The sequence below is a fragment of the Fundulus heteroclitus genome, chromosome 9 (genome assembly GCF_011125445.2).
Source record: "Fundulus heteroclitus isolate FHET01 chromosome 9, MU-UCD_Fhet_4.1, whole genome shotgun sequence".
Taxonomy (NCBI): Eukaryota; Metazoa; Chordata; class Actinopteri; order Cyprinodontiformes; family Fundulidae; genus Fundulus; species Fundulus heteroclitus.
This window is the reverse complement of record NC_046369.1, coordinates 28,073,647-28,087,337: the sequence shown is the minus strand read 5'-3', so window position 1 is coordinate 28,087,337 and position 13,691 is coordinate 28,073,647. Positions and strand designations below refer to the sequence as shown.

General features: G+C 39.0%; 1 protein-coding gene across 5 annotated transcripts in view; it reads right to left on the bottom strand.

The window, feature by feature from the left end:
* Positions 1-13,691, bottom strand: part of si:ch73-63e15.2 (strawberry notch homolog 2) — a 74,264-nt gene that overhangs the window by 39,891 nt on the left and 20,682 nt on the right. For 4 of the 5 annotated variants that reach the window (XM_012871644.3, XM_012871645.3, XM_012871642.3 and 1 more), the window contains one exon: positions 2,087-2,216. In XM_012871644.3, coding sequence (XP_012727098.2) covers positions 2,087-2,216 — 130 coding nt within the window. Of the gene's footprint in view, positions 1-2,086; positions 2,217-4,098; positions 4,278-13,691 lie in introns of those variants that run through there. The other variant, XM_012871646.3, reaches the window with a different exon arrangement.

Genomic DNA, 13,691 nt, shown 5'->3' with positions numbered 1-13,691 from the left:
ATTCAAATGTGCATAAGTGGTTTTATCTAGAAAATGTAGCAGCAAACATGCAACGTTGTCAGCATGAGTCCCTGAGATGCAACATGAGCGGTGAAATCTACTGTTCTGTTTTAAACCTAATTTAAAATACTTGGATAGGTGCACAAATGTGACAGCTATAGGGGTAACCTACCCAGGTTTTTTTTTAAGGAATTAGCAAACATGGCAAAAAGAGGAGATCTGAGATTTTTGTATCTGCCTAATAGGTGAAGATCCACGACTGAAAGGGAAATAAAACAAATAAAATACAATTATTTTAATTGATATAGCACCCATTCACAACAAATGTAATCTAAAGGCCTTTTACAAGGTAAACCGGTCCACTTCATATGCAATTGTATTATACCACAATGGCCCAAATGAACTTTGATCCAGTAAAATTGATTCAAACAGTCCAATCATGCAGTGCATTTTGATCCTGATTATATTACAGTACAATCAAATCCATTTGATCATAAAACGGCAATTGGAGGTAAAAGGTTATGTAGCTAAAGAATTGGGTTGGCGACTTTGCAGCGGCCCCTTACACCCTGAGCATGTGGTGACCGTGAACTTATTGCACGGAGAAATTGCCTCTTGAACGATTGCTTTGGGTTTAGAGCGCGGCTTTAAAGGCTGTTTTAGGTCTTAATAGTTTGGCGCGTGGCTAAAGTCGGGTGCTGCAGCAGTAAGGGGATGCAGAAGTTAGAGCTGCCGCCTCACAGCAGAGGGAACTCCCGGATCACCTCCCTGGGTTTCCTATGGCTGCCTCCTACGGTATAAAACAAAGCATGCTGGGAAAACGGGTCACTTCAGATCGGCTTTGGGTTTTAGACGTTTCTCTGCTCTTGGCTTCTGTTTATTGGCTAAAGTTTTAAAACAGTTGTGAATTTTTACAAGGATTATTGGGAATTAGGAAAACAGAGCATGCATCACCTAAAGATAACGGTTTACTGATGTCGTGTTTCGATAGAAAAGGTAATGCGCTTTCCCAACATTCATCAGGAGTCTAAATGCAGTTTACTGAGAGGCTGGAGTAAGTGTGTGAAAAGGTCCCGGTCTGTGGCTCCAGTCCCGCCGCTGTTTTTACTTCATTCATCATGCTCTCTGCATTGTCTGCGGGGACAGGAGTCGTGCTCTGGAATTTGTTTAGCTGAGACAGCTTTGGTCAAACACGACTCCTGGTGTTCAACTAAAGCGAAGAAACCAGCTATCCCAACACAGTAAAGTCACAGCAGCTATATGGAAATGACTTTACACGTCTCTCTATGTCGTTCAGGAGGTGCCCATGTGGCTGGTGTTTTCTCACCAGCTGTTTGGACCACAGTGTAACCTGTTACTACAAGCTGTGGGTCAGCGGTTTCAAAGAGGACTATTACATTTACTGACTGCAAACTCAGCTTTTTGGAAACATTTCCAATTGCAGAAGTCAAAGACGGTCGCAGAGCGGAAACTAAAGGAGCACCGCCCATCACCTTCATCAAGGTAATGCTGCTTTCAAAAGCCGGTAAACTGGGAGGGGCCTGTCTGTTCAGCTGCTGACTACAGGCTCTACTGGAACACGGTTAGCAACCCTAACCCTGTTGAACTCAAAGCAGCAAAAGCCAAAATATTATTGTCATGATCGCAATAATGGACATGTAATATGATTTATGCAGCTGCAGGAATGTTTCTTGTGATTTTGAACACGAAAGTGATTAGATCCTACCTTATTACCAGGAAACTGCAGTACTTACTGGCCCAAACCTCTATCTGACTAACGCTTGAGATAAGAAACTCACTGGTCTGTGTCACTGCAGGAGCTGCTGTGTCACTCTGACTAAGTTAACTTGAAAGGCGAGACGGAACGCAGAGCGTTACTTAGTAGTGAAATATGGACGTGACCGGTGAGGTGCGAGGCGGCTGGGGAGCACGCACCGGCCTTTTCCTCGTCATATATGAAAGCAAAAGAAAGCATTTGGTTGAAATGATGTGATCGTTGTTCGCATAATGCACTGAAAGACTTGCGGGAAATGCATCTCACGTGTTTGCAGATGATGACAGAATGCAACGCTTATTTGCAACCAACCTGGGGGAAGTCTCCAGTCCCATTCTTGGAGAGGCCGAGGCTGCTAAAGTCCATGTCAGGGAATCCCGGGTACATGCTCATGTGCATATCAGGAATGTTGGTGGTAGTGCTGCTATTCAAGTGGTATTGCCTGGAAAGATAAAAAAAACACACATTCAGTGGGTTTAAAGTAGGGCTGGACGATATCGATAACTATCAGAAAATTCAAAACATATATTTAAAGTGCAGCCCTGGCCATTTTATACTGTTGCTGACCTATTTTTAAATAAAGAAGACTGGATTCAAACAAAACCCTCAACATTTTACCAAACTTGCAAGTCTAAATGAAAAAAATAAAAAAAGAACATGTGCTCTCTGAACTCTATGAAGCTTGGTGATGGAGCGTTCCTGGGTCTGTTTGTGATTGGTTAGGAGGATGTAATGACTGTAGTATCAACCTACATGATAGGCAGGAATTCAAAAGGAAGGAAAACTGTTCTTCTATCGAACTTTTTACTAACCCTTTTTTTCCTATTGAGCCACACTTCTATCGATCAACATATATCGTTACTGACTTATCATCCAGCCCAAGTCTAAAGTACATCTTCTGCAAGCAGAACAGTCTTTGCTGTTGTTTTACTTATCAAATCAAGTGATATTGTCTTAATCTAACCATGACACTATATACTCTGTAAGGGAGGGAAATGTAAAGCTAAAAGGTAAACAGCTGCCGGCAACTGTTCTAGGCAGGAAGCACGTAAAAGGACCACCTTATAGGTATATAGCCATGTTATATGCGTAAAAAGAGACCAAAAACCATTTGATCATAATAAAAAAAGGTTATATACAGCAAGCATCCATCCTGATTATTTTTCGACGGTCCTTTTTGAGGCTAAATATAGCCCCACAACGAGCACGATGAACAGATATTAACTAATGTGGCGCCATCTACCGGCAGTGTCGTACAACTATCATGATGCAAAAGTTTTCTTAATTAATAAATCACTTGTAAATAACGCCTGACCCTCTACAACGCCTCGCAGTAAAGCGGCAGTTCGTCTTGATCGAAGACCTACCGTTATTAATTAAATAGACCAATCTACAGCAACTTTCAGAGCCTCGTATCAGAACATTTACTCACATCTGAGCAATCGTCAGGTTTAGCATCCGTTTCAGTGAACACCAACGTTCATCATGTATTTCCAGCGACATTCCAGTCTATTCCCTCTTGGAATCATATTTTTTTAGTGTTTTTTTTCACTGGATCTTGGACCATTACACTTTGTTTCACTAGGAGATGCTAATAGCTATTTCACTGGATTGCAAAAATTGCAATCCAGTGAAACTGGGCCTTTCTTGTTTTGTCCCCTGCTGCACGAGAAGTGCCGGTGTCATACTTAAGCTGTTATTAAAAATAAACAGGAAAGGCTTTATTCACTAACAAACTGAGCAAAAACACAAAAAACATAAAACACCAAAATAACCACTTTGTGCTCAACCAGACTGAGCTACTGACGTAGAAATAAAAAATAAAAAGGCAAATAAAGTGGCTGTGCACCTTTAAAGGAATCTTATCCACACAGTTTAGTGTCATAGGGAACGTGAAACTTAAGATCTAATAAGAGCAAACATTTTCAGTTTCATTTATGTACAATTCTTTCAAAGTTAAATGTCGACAGATTGAAGTCCTTTAATAAAAGTAAGTCTGCTTACTATATTATTTCAATTCAATTCAATTCAATTTTATTTATATAGCACCAAATCATGAAACATGTCATCTCAAGGCACTTTACAAAGTCAAGTTCAATCATATTATACAGATTGGGTCAGATTATATTATATTTATCATATTATTTACGGTTAAAACAATTATAAATGATGTGTCTAGAGCGGAGAGCAACAGCAAATTCAACCGACGACGAGGCGGACGCCGGCAACTCTGGCAAAAAGAAAGCCAGACGGACAGGTTAGAGCTGATAAGGACTAAAGCCAGCCGTCGACAGCAGCCTAAGCAGAACAGAGACAGCTCCTACCTGCTACGAAGACGCAGTTTTCCTGAACACCACACATCTTCTGGAGCCTCCAGAGAGCTCCAGCTACGAATGACCAGACCCGGTACTCCCAAACGGATGTTTTCAGTTTCCTACTGAGTCGATAAGTCACAAGGTGGAGAAACCCACAGAGCAACAGGGCTGCGTGAGCACTCAAAGCAAAAGCAAAACTAAAGTCTTGTAAAGGTGAAACCGTCCCATGCCTCTGTTATCCAATCAGCTGCCAGGGCTCAAACTAAGTCCTAAAGCCTCTGGTCAGAGATCAGTGCTACTTTTTTGACTTCACAACACAACGACCAACAATGACAGGATGTCCTTAAGCTGCTATGTGGACATTTATTTTGACTTCTGATTTCGGATTTGGTGTAAAAATGTTTTATTCACACTTGTCTGGGCCTAAGCTTAAGTTTAAGCTTGTATCCTAAAATCACCAGGCCCAGTCGCATTACATCGCACTGCGCTACCTTAATTGATAATATTTTTACAAATGTGCTGGAAAATAATTTAACTAGTGGAATATTAATGAATGACATAACCGATCACTTACCAGTGTTCATAGTCTACGACTGTAAGTGCAAAACAGACAATCAAAAAATAGAGACGCATTACAAACGGGTTACGTCTGAAGAGACACTAAGAGCTCTAGAAGCCGAGTTGTTGGCCTATGATTGGAGATTAATATATAAAATGAATGATGTGAATTCAGCATATGATGAATTTTTAAAAATATTTAAAATATTATATAACAAGCACTGCCCAATCAAACAATATAACAGGAAAAGCAATCAAAAAAATGAACAGTGGATCACAAAAGGAATACAAAAGGCATGTAAAAAGAAAAACAAACTTTATAGAGAATTTCTAAAACATAGAACGTCTGAATCAGAAAACAAATATAAGAAATATAAAAATAAGTTAACTAATATTATAAAAACATGTAAAAAGGACTATTATTATAAATTACTGGATAGGAATAAAAACAACATTAAGGAAACATGGAATATTTTAAATAGAGTCATTAGAAAAGTTAACAATAACAAATATCCAGACTATTTTATAGATAATGAACAGAATATAACTGATTTGAAAAGTGTCGTCAATAAATTTAATAGATTTTTTGTTAATATAGGACCTCAATTAGCAGAAAAAATACCGACTACAAAAACTGCAACTCAGCAATATCTAATTGAGAATAATCCCAGCTCCTTATATCTCAACCCTGTACTAGAAGAAGAAATCATAAACATTGTGAATAACTGTACAAATAAGACTTCCACTGACTGTGATGATCTGGACATGAAAACTATTAAAATAGTAATTAAAGGAATCTCTAAACCACTAACTTATATTTGCAATTTATCATTTCAAACAGGATCATTTCCCAACAAAATGAAAATAGCGAAGGTCAAACCAATGTATAAAACTGGCAACAAACACCTCTTCACTAACTACAGGCCTGTTTCTCTTCTCCCACAATTTTCTAAAATCCTGGAAAAACTCTTTAAGAAAAGACTGGAACAATTCATAGAAAAACATTCGCTACTTATCAGCAGTCAATATGGATTCAGAGCAAACCGGTCAACATCGCTGGCCGTAACTGACTTAATAGAAGAAATAACCAACGCAATAGATAGTAAGAAACTGGCAGTAGGGATATTTATAGATTTAAAGAAAGCTTTTGATACAATAAATCATGAAATCCTACTTAAAAAATTAGAACGCTATGGAATTAGGGGAGTAGTTTCTGACTGGATGAGGAGTTATTTAAAGAGCCGGAAACAATTTGTGAAATTGGGAGATGTGGAATCTGATTGGCAGGAGACTGTCTGTGGAGTACCACAAGGATCAGTATTGGGACCAATTTTATTTAATCTTTATATAAATGATATCAGTAAAGTGTCCAATGCATTAAAATTTATCTTATTCGCTGATGACACAAATATTCTAGCCTCAGGAGATAATTTAGAGCATCTTCTCTCAACAGTCACTTCAGAGATTAGTAAGTTAAAGATATGGTTTGACCATAACAAATTATCCCTAAATTTGGACAAGACGAAATTCATGGTCTTTGGGAACTGTTATAAAAATATTGAAATTCAAGTTCAAATAGAGGACGTAACTCTAGAAAGGGTTTTTGCTAATAAGTTCCTCGGTTTAATAATAGATGACAAAATCAGTTGGAAACCTCATATTCAACACTTACAGAGTAAACTCAGTAGAAGTATATCCATATTGGCCAGAGCTAGACATGTATTGAATGCTAAATCACTTCATACTCTATATAACTCTCTGATTTTACCATATTTATCATATTGCTGTGAAGTGTGGGGAGTTAATTACAAGAGCTCTTTACATCCGGTAACCGTCCTACAGAAACGAGCCATTAGAATCATCCATAATGTCGGTTATTATGAGCATACAAACCCGCTCTTCATAATATCCAGAATTCTCAAATTTGACGACCTTGTAGAATTTAAAATGGCTCAATTTATGTTCAAGGTATCAAAGAAGTTGTTACCTGAGCACATACAGAGCACGTTTTCTGAAAGAGAAGGGGGGTATAACTTAAGGGGTCACTCAATCTTCAAGATCCGCAATTTTAGAACAACAAGGAAAAGCTTCTGTATTTCAATTAAAGGTGTAAAGTTATGGAATAAGTTACATGAAGATTTAAAACAAAGCAATAGTTTAACACAATTCAAAAGAAGGTACAAAGAGGTAATTTTCAATAGATATACACATGGGGACAGAAAGCAATAAGGTGTGTATTGAAGATAATAACTTGATGTAAGGGTTTAGAAAGATAAACCAGCATAAAATGGGAAAATGTATAGGTAAATATTAGTAACTGTTACTTCAAACTGCCACTTTGATTTTGATTTTTTTTTTTTTTTTTTTTAATGACAGTAGGACTCTAAAATCTCAAGTGTTTAGGGGTAGGAGTTTATAAGTTCTCACTTCTTCCTATCCCGTTTTGAGCATGATATGTTAACTGAAACAAAAATCTGTATTTTCTCTTCTTTCTTATGCACTTCTTGTTACTGTGCACTATTTTATTTTTATATTTGTATCATGTTCGAATAAATAAATAAATAAATAAATAAATAAGCAGTGTATTAGGCACCACCCTTTAAAATTAAAGCAATTAAATTAACCCCAATGTTGTGCAAGTTACACAAACTACAAATCCTTAGCAAACACAAGAAAACATGCGCTAATCACCGGTGAATGCTCAAACCAAGGAGGGGAAAGGGCAAAAAAACGCTATGATTGGTTAAAAAAAAACACACACACACAAAGTCATCCAGACTGGAAATCCCCTTTGCGGGTCCCCCCCCCCCACCCCTAGTAGTGCAAGCAATGACAACACTGCTATAACAGCAGAAGTCTTGGCAGCCAGGTAAAAGCAGCTTTCATCAGCAAAGTTGCTCAGGGCCTTACAGCCACAGGAATGGCTGACCTCTCTGTGTAAACAAGCAGTCTCCCCCCCAGAGCTCCTATTTTATGCCGTCAATTTCCATCATTTCACCACAACATCCAATTTGACTCAAAGTAGTCAGCGACTTAAACATTTGCCGGCCCAGCACTATCTCACAACCTGGTGCAGGCAAGCACACCGGTGTGAAAACAATTATTCAGTGAGAAGTTCACTCCCTTTTGCTTTTCGCTGGGATAGCTGCCATGTGGTGATCTGATTGGACCAATTTCTTGGAACACAAGCTGGAAAAAAACAAAGCCGAAAGGGTTTACATTATAAATAATTTGGAATAGTGCGCAAAAGTGAAACTCTTAAAAAAAAAAATAACATAACATCAAATTAAAGGGTAATTCCACGGAATGCGCAGCTTGGGACGGTGACAGCAGGAATGCCTTCGTTGTGAGCAGACATCATCCCAATGACTATGAACAGTTAAACACCACTTCCACAGAAATGATGATTATCAAGGTGTAGCTCATGCATGACACACTGCAGCAGGCGCACGCACGCCCGCCCACACCAACACAGACGCGCGCACACAGAAACTTGCTGAGTTCCTTGGAAGAACACTTCCTTATAGCTAACGCAAATATGAAAAGGAAGCGCTCGTCCTGGGGACGGTGGCTGTGCACGGCGTTCTGTCAGCAGGAACTAATAAAGTTAAATGAGGCCCGGCGAGCAGCTCAAACCGAGTGGGGGAGTTGTAGCCAAGTATCAACCTGTCCCATTATCTCCCTGCGTCAAACCGGGTCGGGAGGAGATGGGGGCTTAGGAATGTGGAGAAGGCTGCGATTGGTGGGGAGAACAGACCAAACATACTACAACTACTACAACACTTGGTATCACATAAATCTTTGACTTTATTTGAAAGAGCAAAACGAGAACCAGTATATAGAGGTAATTTAGAAATACGTTCAATAATCAAATGTGCAGAGCAGCAAATTGCAGGCATTGGGTCAGTAGGGGATTTTTCCACTTATAACCTTGGATAATTTATGAAAAGAAAATTGAGAAAAACAGACACGTAAAAGAGGATCTGTCTTTCATCTAAAACTAACAACCAACTATTATCCTTACTGCTGTAAGAGAAATGTAACCAAATGATTACTTAAGTTCTTTTTTTCTCACAAATTAAATAAGAAAAAATTGCAATCCAGTAAAATTAGATTTAATTTGTGAAAAATCGGGATTTTATTTTGCCTATGCACTCATTGGGCTTTAATGAACAGAACAGCATGCAATACTGGAAATATGTGTAGGAAAATATGCTGTCAAAATATTGTGAAGAGGAAACCTTTTTTTTTTACCATAATACCAGGCCTTTTAATTCATTCATTTATTTTTATTAAAAAGTTAGTTTGAAGTTACCCAACTGAAGTGAAGCCTGTACTTAGCCCATTGTGTAATCCCACTAGCAGCAAATATTTAGTTATATTTGCATTGTTTAAAACGGCAGGGCCGCCCTCTTGTTTCACAGCTTGTGTTTAGTTGCACTTTAAATTCAGGCCGACTTCCAGATTAAATGCTAGACATAAAAGCAAGTTTTTAAAATGATTTCATTAATTTCTTTTTATGATACGAAAAGAGGGGGTGGGGGGGTTGATTAATTGGATTTGGTATAATAAAATATGAGATTTTATTTTTAAGCCATACTGCCGGGGCCTAATTGACACTAAAGTCTAATTGATGATGTTCACAGATCACACACACAAAAAAAAAAAAAAACCTAATTGGGATTGGCCTTTTTGCAGCTTGACCTCTTTTTCCCCTGTTGGTTCCACAGGATTTTCAATAAATACTGAGTATGCACTACCAAAAGTACAGCTGCCTTACTTTTAGGTACTGAAACAGCAAAACAACATACAAACGTGTGTTCAGTCTTCGTTGTCAATAAGGTAATGTTTCAATTCATTTTTAAGTGGTACAGGAGCAAACGATTCGGGAGAATCAGGATTATGATATTACCATTTGTCCAGTTATGGTCTAAAACAGGGGTGTCAAACATACGGCCCGCGGGCCGGATCCGGCCCGCCGAACAATTTAGTCCGGCCCTGTGGCTAAATGCATTATCATTATAAAAAAATAAATAAATAAATATATATATTTTTTTTTTTCCAGTGTCCTGTCTGGCAATGTGGCAATAAGATGCCACAAAGAGCTCATCAGATTTGTCTTTCACAAGTGGACAAGATAAAAGGAAGAGAATGATAAAACAATTATTGAAAAAAACATGTACTTCGTTTAATTGAAAATATGCAGTTCCTATATTGTCCACGAGGGGCGCTGTGTTTTAATTAGCAGATTAAGCTTCAGGTGTGGAAAAATTCAAATCATTTCTTAATTTTTATCTGTTTGATGTATTTTGTCATGTTGGACAGTGTTTTTAAGTTCCAAAAAATGTGAATAAATGTTTTTCAACATTGTATAATCACTGTGATCAGTTCTTATGCATAATGCAAAAGTAAATGTTTAACTGAGTAAAAGTATTGTTGAAATTGCACATATTTTTCTTAAAAACGCTGAGGTTATTCATAATATATTGTGTAAAAGTGAAATTAACTTAATATAAAACTCAACAACAAGTCCATTTATTAGTTCTATTTAATCTTGCAATGAGTTAACTCATGTGGCCCTCTTGAGATCAGATTAAGCTGTATGCGGCCCCTCAACCAAAATGAGTTTGATACCCCTGGTCTAAAAGATTTGAGTTAGCTGCCTTTCAATGTATTTAACACACTGCTCCATTGTGTGGTATCATGGGAAAGTCAAATGAGATCAGCCAAGATCTGAGGAAGCGACTTGGATCTCAACAAAGATGATTCATCATTCTTTTCAAGTTCCAGATATGAATGTGCCAATCAGGCCCAGAAAAAAAGCAACAGACCATGTGAAGATCCTGGCTCTAGCTGGAAGAGAAGCCTCATTATTCACAGGAAAATTAGACCTGTACCCTCTGAAAGGCCGCTCGGAGAGGAAGAAGCCATGTCTCAGAAAGCAACATAGGGGTGCTTCATTTGCTCAGAGGTGTTAAAAATCAATAATAAAAATGAATTCTGTTCATTATTCAGCAATTTAGCAAATCTTTGAAATCCCAGCTGACCTAAAACAGGAAACATTTAGTCTGATTTAATTTCAGAAAAACATGTTCGGTGTCTTTATAAACAGTGCATGTATAGATCTGGTCTCAACTGTATATTTGAGTTAATTTGACAAGTAAAGACAGGTAACTAAAAGCCGTGCTCAGCCTAGAATTACAACTGTAGACGTTTCATTTCATACATGTTCTAATATGTAAACTGTTGAAAATGCACCAGTCTTGGAAAAAAAATTGTTTTTGATCACATACAGTAAGCACTGAGGTTTCTGTGGTTTGTAAGAGTCTGGTGCCAGTTCCACAAAACACAGCAGCAGGTCGGCTGCAGCTTGATGTTCCACAGCATTTAGACACTTAATAGCACTAAAGCAATTATCGCAGTAAAGAAGTGTGCTTATTTCTGCCTGATTACCAGTTTGAATAGTGTCGAATAAACGCTGACACACAAATGAGTATTTTGAGGAGGTTGAGGCATTTGTCTTTATGTTCTTATGATCACTCAGAGGAACAGTATGTGCCGTGCAAATATGAGTGGGCACTGTAGGTAAACAATTGGAGAAAACACTTCCCGTATACGTTTTCTTCTCACTAGTGTCATGTGATCATTTCACTCCTCTGCACGTTCTCAACGACAATCTGAGCAAACAAGGCCGTGCTGTTAAATGTAATCAATAACACAATAACAGAGCCTAGTTAACTAAGCAACATGGGCATCAAGAGGACGCAAGCGGTCATGGCAATAAGGAAAACCAGAAGTTAAAACAATAACAGGTAGTCATGCAAAAACTGTTGCTTTAAGTTCTCTGTCCTGCTTCTTAAAAACCTGGCCTCAGTGTTCCAGGAAATTTCCGAGAGCAAACAAACAAACAAACAAACAAACAAAAAAAACTCTGCAAACACAACACTACAGAGATTAATGTCAATTTCAGTTCTCAAAAAGTCCATTGCACTTTTAATTTAGCTAAAGGTCTAAAACACCCTTTTCTAAGGATTTCTAATCAATCACACCATATTGCCCTTAACCACAGAGTCTTGATCTGTTGTGTCTTCTTTGTATATAGTAAGATAGAAAGTGAGATACGGTCCGGCGTAATGAGCTTGACATCATAAAGCTCCACTTTGAGTGAACTTGAAAACCACACGCTGCGCCTTCACGTCACCAGATGTTTTAACTTTCAAAGAAACACGGCGCGGATCGCAGTGGCAAAACGAAACTCTGCCATGTGAAGAAACAACTCTCCGCTTTAAGTTAGAAAGGACTTAAGTTTGCAGAGAATTGAGGACCTAAGTCATTTCAGAAGTTAGAAGTCCGTAAGAACGTCCTGTGATACGCAAACACAGAGTGTTTCTGGTTTAGGTCGACTTTTTGGACGTTTTGAGTGTTCCTGGTTTTTTCCACCTTGCTTGTACTGATTACGGTGCTGATCTCTTGTTTTTCTTTTCTTTTCTTTTTTTTTTCTACAGTATTGGTGTTCTGAGATCAAATCAGCAGCTACACTCCCATTGTTTACACCGGAGATCAGCTTAGATGGTAGCTACGCTGTGCCGTCCCCTAATGGAACGACCCGATATTTGTCGGGTACCTCAGTACCTGAGGCGGTATTGGCCGTCGCAACTGAGGGAGACGGTACAGACCCGTCATCCAACTCGTCATCGTGGGAAACGTCACATGAGATCCATTCCCAACCCGGCATCAACTGAGCGATCGAGAGAACAGCTTGGTCATCCTGACTGAGACGTTGCTAACCCCGCAAACTTCCGACAAACTTCCGACAAACATCCATGGTTTTCATTTACTTCAGGCTGACGGAACCAAAGAGAGCGGTGAGGAGAGAGGAGGGGGCCTGGCTGTGGTGTAGCTCTGGCCACGCAGCTATCAAACAGTACGGACTTTAAGCTGCTAGCTAGTAGCATGTTCCCCCCATCTGTCAATGCTGGAGCAGCCCGCCACGTCCACTCACTGTCACCAGAAGACTCCAAACACAGCATCCCCCGTCTCTTTTTCTAATCTCTGGGGATCATACGTCCTTGTCCTCCACTCCCCCCCCACCTTCAGCCAGTATGTTACCTGCCCTGCCACACTGGGTCATTTCTGCAGGCGCAGACTCACCACACAGACAACAGTGATTGAGATAGTGGACTCCTCTACATCCCTGGGTGTTCACATGAACCGAGGATGCTTTGGAGTGCAGCAGGGAGTCCTGGATGCCTTTTTTTGACTATGAGGTGGGTATCAGCCCGTTTTCTATGATGCAGTTTGTTGGAGCAGCAGCTTATCTACAGCTGACAGGAAGCAGTTAGTTAAGCTCATTAGGAAGGCCAGTGGTGTCCTAGGATGTCCCCTTTACCCAGTGCAGAAGGTGGGAGACAGAAGGACTCTGGCAAAAATAACAGCGCTGTTGGATAATGTCTGCCACCCCATGCATGGAGCTGTTGCAGAGCTCCTTCAGCGAGAGACTGCTGCATCCTTGTTGCATAAAGAAGCGCTTCCACAGATCCTTCCTCCCAGCTGCCTTTAGATTTCAGAACCATCCCTGCTGTTAACTGCATAGTGTTTTATACATGCACTGCAAAAACAGGACTAAAAATAACTAAAGTGTTCTTGAAACAAGTGCATTTATCCTTAATTTGAGCAGGTAAATAAGAATATCTGCCAATGGAATAAAAATGTTGCACTTAAAATAGGAACAACTCATCTCATCATCTTATTTTAAGTCCAGGATGTCTAATTATCTTGTTTTAGGGGTCCAAATACTCATTCTATTGGCAGATAATCTTATTTACCTGCTCAAATCAAGGACAAACGTACTAATTTCAAGAAATGTTTACTTATTTTTAGTTCTGTTTTTGCAGTGCGAAAATACTGTTTTTTTGTGCATAAATGTATTTATTAAATCACCCTCCTCAGCTGCACATTTGTTTGATTTATGTATACTATTTTCAATAACAGTGCAGTATTTGCTTTGTCGTAAATCCTCCTATTTTTATTCTTTAGATAGATAG